Genomic DNA, 10,039 nt, shown 5'->3' with positions numbered 1-10,039 from the left:
TTATCGTACAATGCTATTTTTAATCCAGTGCCTTGCTGTGTATTAATCATTTTTGACAAATTACTTCATGTTGTGTAAATTCCCATGCACTATCTGTGCGTGCATATTTTAGCCTACTGCAGTCTCATAAGAGCAGTAAGTGACACCTCATTTCCCATCACCTTTATTTTATGGGCAGGCTGGCATGGTGATTAGGTATCAGAGGAAACCGGTACACAAATTCATCTGTCAGTTTAAACCAGTGAACAGCTCTGTTGTCAATGAAGCTTTGCAGGGTTGTATCAGCTGACAGTACTGCCCCAATACCCATGGATTCCGTACCATTAATCATCAGAGAGATAATTTTACTAGTTATGTGATAGTATTTGTACAAACATGTTACCGGAATTGACATCTCAGAGAAAGTTGAGTGGACCATTGAGTCAGGAGTGAGTACGTGGTGGACTTCCATCTACAAATACAAGGAGTACAAGAGTCATAGCCGTGTTTCTGGACAGAGAAGATATCTTTTTTCTTACAGTCGAGTGCTACTTTCTCAGACATGTATTTCTCTTAGATACGGGACTTTAATAGCAGAAATTCTGTGCGACCCAAGAAAGCTGTCAGATGCTTTTAGGGATGGATCATGGATCTACCCTTCTTACATAAAGTTTTTGGGAACAGCAGACTAGGAGTGACTCATATTCTCCATAATCAACCAAATTATCTCATGAAGGTCAGTGAGGTTACTTGTGAATAGAGCGGGCAGCATTTTGCTCTTCAACCAAGCCCTCATAGCAAAGCAGCACTGTGAGAGCATGTCCTAGTATGGTACTGCCCTGGCGTGCGTGGGGTGAGGAGCACTCGCTGAGAGCAGCGCTGTGCCCTGGGCCGTCATGCTATCGGCCAGGCTCCAAACCCTCTCAGGGCCCTGGGGGGACACATCTGGTTTCCAGCACAGGCTCAAGCCGTGACAACATGTCTGGTTCCTAGCAGAGGCTGAGGCTTGAGCCTCCGTGCCGGCAAGCTGCTGTGTTCCCCGCAGGCGAGATCACAGCTTGCGGGGGGAGGCTGTGTGTGCACCACCAGACCTCCACAGTGGAGGGGCCTCTTTGACTGCATCTTCCTGCAGAAGACTATCTTCTCTTTCTGGGCTTTCCAGTGGTGACTTGGTAGGGTAATGCATTACTCTCGTGGAGTATTTCCAAAACACAGTACAAGCTCACAGAGCTTGGGGGATGGGTTGGAAGAACTCAAGTCTGTGTTGCCTTTCTGTAAGGTACCTTGTGTCTGAGAAGGGACCACCTTAAAGCGCAGCAATTGAGAATCACAAGCCACAAGGAATTGGATTAATTCTAGTATCAGCATTATTTGACATCCTCTCACTGCTCTTGAGAGGAGCAGAGCTGAATGGTTAACGGGCGTTTGAGAGAGGCAATCTGCTGTGAGTACAAGTCAGAATGTGGCACAGGCTCTGACACTAGTAAACACAAGCAGATCTCTGTGGATAATACGAGTTTTTTTCTTTTTGATTTTTAGAATCAACCTTGTCCTATGTTAGGCAGCTGGAGGCAAGAGTAAGACAGCTGGAGGAGGAAAATCGCATGCTGCCCCAGGTGGGTGACTTCTGTTGGTGGGAACAGTAGCCGGCAGCTAGACAGCAACGCTCGAGTCTTTGTGCTTGAGATAAAATCAGTATTACTTGTCATTTGACGTTACTGTATTTGAACACTCAGGCTAATCGTTCGAATAATCAAAGGCACTCACGTCTGTTTGTTCATCTTGCTTGTGATTGAGTGGGGTATTTATTTAAGACTATGACAATGCTTTCATTAATTTTTCTCCTTTGCAGGTGTTGATACCTTGCTAAGAAAAATTCACTGGAAGCCGCTGCTTATAATTAATTAATTTAAGGGATGAAAATCACAGTGAACTGACCCTTTACGTTCTGGTTTTATTCCAAGAGCTTCTTGTTATTAAAATATCAAGTACTTTTTATAGTTGACCAAAATATTTCGCTCTAAGAATGCAGATGTTTTAAGTAATAATAATTGGGTTATATTATTTTTAATATTTTGAGGAGTATATTAGATGCGTAAATGCAAGACTGAAATTAAATTGAATAAATAAGCAAATATGAAGTTAAAGGTTTTCCCAATATGTTTTTAAGAATGCAAAATTTTGAAGTTCATTAAGAATGAATCGAAGATATTTGTAATTTTTTATATATACACATAGATACCAGTGCATATTCCTATTACATTTCGTTAGGTAATCCTTAGAAAAATCCATAAAGTCTCCAAATGAAGTTGCCCACTGGAAGAAAAAAGAAGTTGCATTTTGTTTAGGTCAAACACTAGTTTAAATGAAGATATTGGTCTGAAGAAGAAAAGTGCGTTTTGTTGAACTTAGCACTGTTATTTGAATGTAAAATCCAAGATATCAGTGAAATGTAGTAAGAAGTAAAATCCACTGGCTCGTATTTATTCATTTGTATAAGCTAAGATTAGCTAGAAGATACCAGCCCAGGTTAACAATTTCCTTAAGGCAGATTTTAAGTAAGAGTGGTGGTTTTTCTTCCTCACCTACAATATGACAGTTGGAAGGGCCTCTCAGCTCTTGTTTAGCTCTTGACTTGCTAGGTGACCTTGAACAATTTGTGTAACTTCTCTGTACCCTAATCTTTTGATCTGGAAAAGAAGGGCAGCAAGAATGGTTAAATGTCTGTCCATTAACATGTATACAGTCTTCAACAGGAAAGACAAAGGTTGACCTTCAGTGATAAAGAATATTATTTTCTTGTCAAGAACGGTGTTCAGGGCAAATGTTAACAAACCTGCCTGAAAAATGCCGTTGTGGTTTGTCTTGGGTCTGGAACAACACTGGGGGTTAAATTGTGCACAACATTCTTTGTGGGCAAAATCTTTAGAAGTGGCCATATGTTTTATTTGTCTGGGATTTGAGGCGCTCAGGTGGAGACCCGTGAAATGCATTACCAGATCTTGCCAAAGACTGGAACACCCACATTGTGGATGCTGAGGTCATTGAAAATATCTTAGATAGGGTGCCAAAACCAGAAAATAGTGCTTGTGAAAATAGTACCTAAGCCCGTAGCTGTTGCAAAAGTAATTGTAACAAAATGTGCTGATTGTGGGGTTTTGAAGGGGAAGAACTAGGTGAGCAAGCCTGCAAACTGCTTTTTGTTTTTAAATACACAGGTCAGAGTTTGTCTTAATGTTTGGTTTTGTTGGCAGAAGGATCTGTAGTAGAGTTCTGAAAAATCTCCTAATATCTCTGGATGCTTTATTATAAGGAATAATGACTGACAAGGGTTCAGGTTTCTTGGCACATAGTACTCACCTTTCCTCCTGAAGAAAGTCATTGCTTTGGGGAGAGGAAGAAAATGTAGACGCCAAGCTTATTCGACTTTGCATTTGATTACCTCGGCATTGTATTTGCATGAGTTCATTTAGGGGGTTTGTTGTTCCTGTGAGTAACACCCTGAACGTGCTATCAGTGGTGATCAGACCCCGTCACAACGACAGGGACGCAGGACGGAAACGCATAAGCTCCTGGCACTGTGGCATACTGGAGCACCGGGAGGGTTTGGCGTTAAGCCAAACTGAGTGCTTCTGACAAATCAGCTGAAAATATATGATGAGCTCCACAACTGATGAAGGTTTTTGGCACAGCTCTTACTCAGTTACAGTGTTGTGCCTTAAAATTTCACCAGTGCTTCGGTAAGAGAGTGCCTTTTGCTTTTTGCATAGCACCTCATTGATGGCATACTGGAGCACCGGGAGGGTTTGGGAGTTGCAGGACTGCACTTAGTGTGAGAGGTGATGACTCACACTCGTGAGTGTGACGCCTCTGCTAGGTCTTTACTGAAGAGTCCTTGCTTTGCCTTCTGAGGCTTTTTTCTCTCCTCCTGCCATGCTTTTCTTCTTTTTCCTCTCTGCTATCACTATCCTTTCTTTCCCCCCTTTTCTGCTGTGTGTCACTCATGAAAATGCACCGGCACATTTGTTGACACCCTCTTCAGATAAATCACTCCTTTCATCTATCACTTAGTATGGTTCTTTTCCAATTTCTTTTGCTTTGCTTGTCTCCCTCTATACGTATCAGTTTTCTTTTCAAAACCCCACAGATCTCTAATGTAAAAGTTTTATTAATATTTAGTGGCAAGAACATTTCCAGAGAAAATGGTTTTAAGTGCTGCCATCACTGTTCAAATGGAATCTGAGTTTTAGTTCACTCTGCTGTACTGAAGGGCTTCTTTGTTAGGGGAAATGCCGTACCACCACTGCGTCAGTATTTTAGTTTGATCAGGTAATAGAAAAGGTATAAAAATGCGCATATTCACCTAAGCCTGTTTATGTCTCTAACTGTGCTGCGCAGTTGTTCTGGTGGCGGTTTATAGCATAGTAGTGGGTTTAAGAGTTATGAGAAGCCGTAGATGGGTTGTAGGTTTGCTGTGTTGATCAGAGCGGTAATTAGCTGGGGTTTTTTTGTTGTTGTTGTTTTTTTCCTTCTCTCAGATAGCGTGTAACAAGATATGATCCAGACCCTTTCAGTTTCTGGCCACAGATAGGATTTTTGTGCAAGAAAGCAGATACTTTCCAAGATTTATGGTATGCAGCTGGGTCTTCTGTTGAGAATGCCAAACTCTGCCAGCTGTGCCCGAGACAAGGGATGTGCAGCTTGCGCTGGTGCGTCTCGAACATTTGTGTAGGTAAGGGTGCGTGACAGCAGTGCGTAGAGGCAAAAGGATTTGAGCAAGAACATTTCTGTTTCGCTGGATGGATTTCAGGCCAGAGTAGTTCCCCCATGGGGCTAGGGCAGGAAAGCTCTCTGCAGCACACGGGCTCTGGCAGTGCCGCTGCCTTCTGCTGCCTCAAAATGTACATGAAACTACAGCATCACTGTGGATTGAGTTTTCTTGCTAACATTAAAAAACAAAACAAAACATGATAGTATGGCTATTGCTCTAACCAGAATGTAGTGTCTGTGCATGTTGTATGAAGATACTCAGCAATAATTAAGAAAATAGTAGGGACCAAACAATGGATTCAGATCCCAGTTAGACCTTCCTGGGCTGTGACAGATCTGTTATGTCAGTGAGTAACTTCAGCTAATGGAAAACAGGAGTGTCCTCCCAGACTTGATGTGGGGTGTAACTGCTATCCGTGCCTTATGCTGGGGGAAGCGGGATCAGGATCTGGCAGCCACATGTCAATTAACTGAAGATATCCCTGAATTTTTGTAGGGGTAGTATTTCAAGGCTGATAAGCTCAGCTGAAATGTTACGGAAATGTGGACATCTGTCATATAATGACAGTAAATGCATTTGCAAAAGATATACTTGGCAAGGCACCCAATTTTAATTGCTTCAGTTTTTATTTGTTTCATGGGAGGATGGAGCAAGAGGCAGAGACGGAGAATTGTCAGGCATTTCCCCTTTCTAACACTTTGTCCTTGTAATTTAGCCTTACCTTTTAATGAAGGGGAAAGGAAGTATTGCCAGGATGCTGCTTTCTGAGTGAACAAATTGCATGGGTCTGTGGGGTTGGAGGCTGGATGCGGGGAGCTGAGCTCCAGCCTTCCACAGCATGCAGCACCAAAGCCACGAGGCAGGTGTGGTGCAGGGCTGAACTGGAGCCCCTCTGCTCCCTCTCATGTGGGCTTTTCTGCCTCTGTTTCCTCGTTCTTTCCTTTACAAGTCTTTTGGTCCTTTTCCATCTTTTCGTTGCTTCTCTTTCAATTCTACTGTTGCTTCAGGCACTGGTTTTGGGTTTTGCATCCTTGTTAGCCTTTTCCAGTCCTGGTACGTTTAAGTGTGAAATGGCAGGCGTGACCCTTAGGCACACACAAGTTTATTTTTAAGCTCTTTCAACGCTTTTCATTTCCCTCTTTCTTCCCCCTTCCATCAGATTACCACATTTTATTTCAACCCATTCCCAAATCTTTCAAAAACCATTTTGCTGAGATCTGTGGGTTTTGTTTTCCCTCTGCATGGCATGGTTTTAGTTATAAATCTAATTAGAAGATGGGAACTGTTTGGTTAGTATTTTTTTTGTAAAATCTGTGTCACTCACAGTCCAATAATGTTTGTCTCCTCCCTTCCATAGCATGCAGAAGAATAGGGAATCCTTCAACCAAAATGTAATTAAAACCCATTGAACAAACCCATGTTACCTAATCATGTCATCAAATATTTGCTGAAAGTAAATCAACAGCATCCACCCACACTGTTCTTTCATGTGCTCTCATCCTCAGTTTAAATTAATAGGTCATTAATGGAGCGACTTCAGTTTACAAGAGCTGAGGTTCTGACCAGAGTCTTTGTCTCGGAGTGTCCTAAGCATAGCGCTTCCATCTTGGTTGGCATGGGCAGGCTGAATGGCAGGAGCTTATGGGCCTGATGTTACAAAGATGCAAAATCAAGAAAAACCTGGTGTACAAAAAGAGTTGCAGTTCAGAGAGAAGGACAAGATTATTATTTTTCCAGAGTAATTTCCGAAAGTACTCATGATCTTCTAGTAGAATCCACTGAATCTTCCAGATTTTAAATAGTGGTGGTCTTTATATGCGTGGCCTCCAAGATTTGGAGGTGCTACAGCCTAGAGCCTTTTTCTCTTACAGGTTCATTAGCAAAAGAGGTTTATGAAGGGCCTGCTGAAAACGGTTGTTTCTGAAGGTGTGTAGCCAGCAGTGGTTTTGGCCACTCAGAAATCTGAGTATGCTTCAAATACGCTGTGAAGATACGTGGATTTCGGCAGCAATATGCAGAAGCAGAGGTTTCTACTGAGGTCTCTGAGAACAGGAATTACGGTGAATAACTGCAGCATTTTAAAAGCGTGTATTTTAATTGACAGGAATGTTCCCTAAAAAAAGTTGCCATTTTGCTTAGTGCATTATTAATCCAGCAGAGCAACATACTGCAGCTTATTGCTTTCTGTTTCTCCTTTCTCCTGCCTGTTTGAAACAAGCTGACAAACACAGCCTGTGTTTTCTTTGAGCTAACGGGGAAATTGAGGGCTGGGAAAATCAGAAAAAAGCTTTGAAAATCAGGTAGTGATTGAACTGGCGTGGCAGTTACCCAGCAGGAAGGATATACTTCCCAGTAAACCACTTGCTTCTGCGATAAAAGGCAGCTGGAGAACAAGGTCTTGTGCGTTTGCTGGGGTGGGTCTCTGACGGTAAGTGAACCGAGCAGTGCCCAGTGGACAGGAAAATAGTGTTCTCTCAGAAGCTTTGGTGAGGCGACTGCAAGTGTCCTTGGGGCAGAGATGGGCTGTGTTTTTTCCTCCTCAGTTATCCCTGCGTGCCGTGGGGAGGTTGCGAGTCAGGCAGCGAGCGGCATGCTTCCTCCAGAGGGGCTGGCAGATGAACTGCCACTGACTTGAGCTATGTAGTGTGCTTTGCACTACAGTGGTTTTCATTCATGACTGTCCTTATCAACAGTATGGATTGAAAAAATTATGTTTTCTACTGGCTCAAGTTTGATTAGTTGTCTCCATCAAAGAGTATCCTGTTCTACACAGGGGTCTTTATTCTGACCACGAGCAGGGTACAGTGCAGGGTTTGCCTCTGGCACTATGGGAGAATGGCCTGAGTGTCCTTAATGTTTTGCAGTCAGTGTGAGGGAGACGCTAAATTTCCATTCATCTAATTTTTTTGTTATGTGATATTATGGGGTTGAGTCAGATTTCCTGTGCTTTCTATTCACTAGAGTCGCATGTTGGCATTAGATATTGTGTAGATTTACTTGAAACAGAAAATGGATCTCAATGTTTAGCGATTGCAGTTCCCTCTGTTATCTTTGTGGCAAAACGTACAGGAGATATTATGTGATTTTTACCTGCTTCAGACAATGCGCTTTCTGCAGCGGTATCATCTGCACACAGTACGCATTAGACTTGGAGGAGGCAACGTGCAAACCATGCTTTAGCTTGGGCACAAGGGCTGGACGGGGGCAATAGGGAAGGTTAGCAATGTAGGATGAGCAAAAAACCCAGTTCTTTCTCAGATGCTGACATTGTGCAGCACTGTTTTTTCAAAATTACTCAAGATATTTAAAATCAATACAGATTTCAGCACTGTGGAGCCACAACTTCATCCTTTCTGTCTGATTTGGTTCCACTTCCATAACTTTGTTACTGGATAATAAATGGAAAGATCTGTCCAAAACACGTGGACACACGGAATGCCTACTTTGAGTGGCTGAATGCAAGTGCTATGTGTGGAGCTAGAGAAGAGGAGGAAGGGAACAGGATTTCTCCTCCCGTCCTCAAGGTCCTGCTCAGGATCCAGTGGTAATCTGGGTTGGGCAGTGGCAGAGAAGGGACTCCGTGCAAGGAAACTCAGGTCAAGTTTTGGTGGAAGGTTAAACATTGCCATGCTCCCCACTGGCAACCAGCAGCTGTGATGGTAGGTCTGAAAAGCACACTTTTGTAGGCTCCTAAGGCACCTTGTTTTCAGACACCACCACTTTGGCAAAGTGCCTCTTTCTCTTGTTTTGCTTCACTGCCTCAGAAACTCGTAATGCACTCAGTAGTGCTGAAGTGTCTTCAGGCTCACAGGACTTGCCGAGGAACAGGAGACCCACGTTCAGGCTGGTCCCATCCCCATCATCTGCTGGAATAAGCTTCCTCCAAAGAAGGCAGAAGCTGTACTGCCTGTGTGGAGTGGCCTCACCTGAGATGAGAAGTCCCTGAGCTGGAGAATGCGACTTCAGGGCTGCAAAACCTGCCTTATTTTTTAAGAAAAGCTTATGTCTCTTATCAATGACGGAGGGAGGAGGGAGAAGGATGTCCATAGGGGAAATACAAATTTTCAATCTCCTACCAACGTGCGTTGAGAACGCTGTCTGCTTAAAGCAGTGTGTTCACAACAAGTTTCTCATTCTCGTGAAGGGAGACAGAAACGTGCTGCATGTGGCACAGAAGAGGCTGTGGAGGACAACTGCCTGGAGGAAGGCCTGAACTCTGACAGCAGCACAATTCGCAGGACTTTTGGATTTTCTCATATTCAGGAGGCTTTAGATGTACAATCTGTACTAATTTTCCCAGCCTTTTAATAGCAATATTTATATTTTACCATTCGAAACTGACCAATATCTTTGCTGGCCCTGGAGTCAGTAAAGAAACAGAATACTTTGGCTTACAAAAAAACCAAAGCTGACTGAGGGAACTTATCCTAAACCAGAATTGCTCCAATCTGCTTTATTACCCCTCTTCCTTCCTCTTTCATTTCCTTTCCCAAAGTATAGCATTAAGTCTGCCCAGTCACTAACAGATCTATAAATCCTTCCCAAAGAAAAATAAGTCCTAAACCTCCCTCCATACGTAACAGCAAATTGATAATAGTCATTGCTGCGGAGAATTGTAGGATGATACACTGCACGCTGCCCTAAGTGTGTGCTGGTATTGTCAGCCTCCTTACGAGACCCATTAGTGCCCACTATTGCAGTTTACACTGCATCCATTGCTTGGCAGGAGGGCGGCACTGGAAGACGAGTTCGTGTACCAAATGGGGTTTCACATTCAGACTCAAGGTACCTTTTCCATGGGCTTAGCGTATGCGGCATTCTCTTTTTTTTTTAATTGTTTTTAGGGTTTTTTTGAATAGGTGAGGTTCAGTCCTGCAGACGATTGCGGGGATTGAGCGTAACGCGTTCGGTAGTTGCACGGGTTCTCTCTGCGATGTGCCCCTTTGGCACTGCTGTGAGCCACGCAGCGTTGGTTACAAAGACCTGGGCGTATCCTGACGAAGTCATGCACGGCATGTAAACTTGCTTTGGACCGGGGTACTTTTTAGTTAAACATTTTCAGGCAGGCTGGATCTGTGAAGTTCAGCCTCATGTCATCTCTCTGTGCCCTTTTTCTCCCACACCCACCTTCATCTTTCCTATTGTTTAGATTATAGACACCCCCAAAAAGACTGCAACGTGCTATGTGCTTGCTCAGCAGGGCAAATTAGTGCACATTGGGGCACTGATTCTGATCAGAGGCTCTTTCCACTGTCATTATTTTTCCTTCAGAAATGCATTTCCCACACA

The 10,039-nt window shown here is 43.4% G+C and overlaps 1 protein-coding gene across 1 annotated transcript in view; it reads left to right on the top strand.

Annotated features, from left to right (window-relative positions):
* CCDC85A (coiled-coil domain containing 85A) overlaps positions 1–10,039 on the top strand; it is an 84,329-nt gene that overhangs the window by 64,496 nt on the left and 9,794 nt on the right. The window contains exon 3 of the mRNA XM_009319638.1: positions 1,519–1,595. Within this exon, the coding sequence (XP_009317913.1) occupies positions 1,519–1,595 (77 nt within the window). The remainder of the gene's footprint in view (positions 1–1,518; positions 1,596–10,039) is intronic.

The sequence above is a fragment of the Pygoscelis adeliae genome, unplaced genomic scaffold, assembly GCF_000699105.1.
Source record: "Pygoscelis adeliae isolate BGI_AS28 unplaced genomic scaffold, ASM69910v1 Scaffold122, whole genome shotgun sequence".
NCBI lineage: Eukaryota > Metazoa > Chordata > Aves > Sphenisciformes > Spheniscidae > Pygoscelis > Pygoscelis adeliae.
Note: the sequence above shows the minus strand (reverse complement) of the source record. Positions and strands in the feature narration are given on the sequence as shown.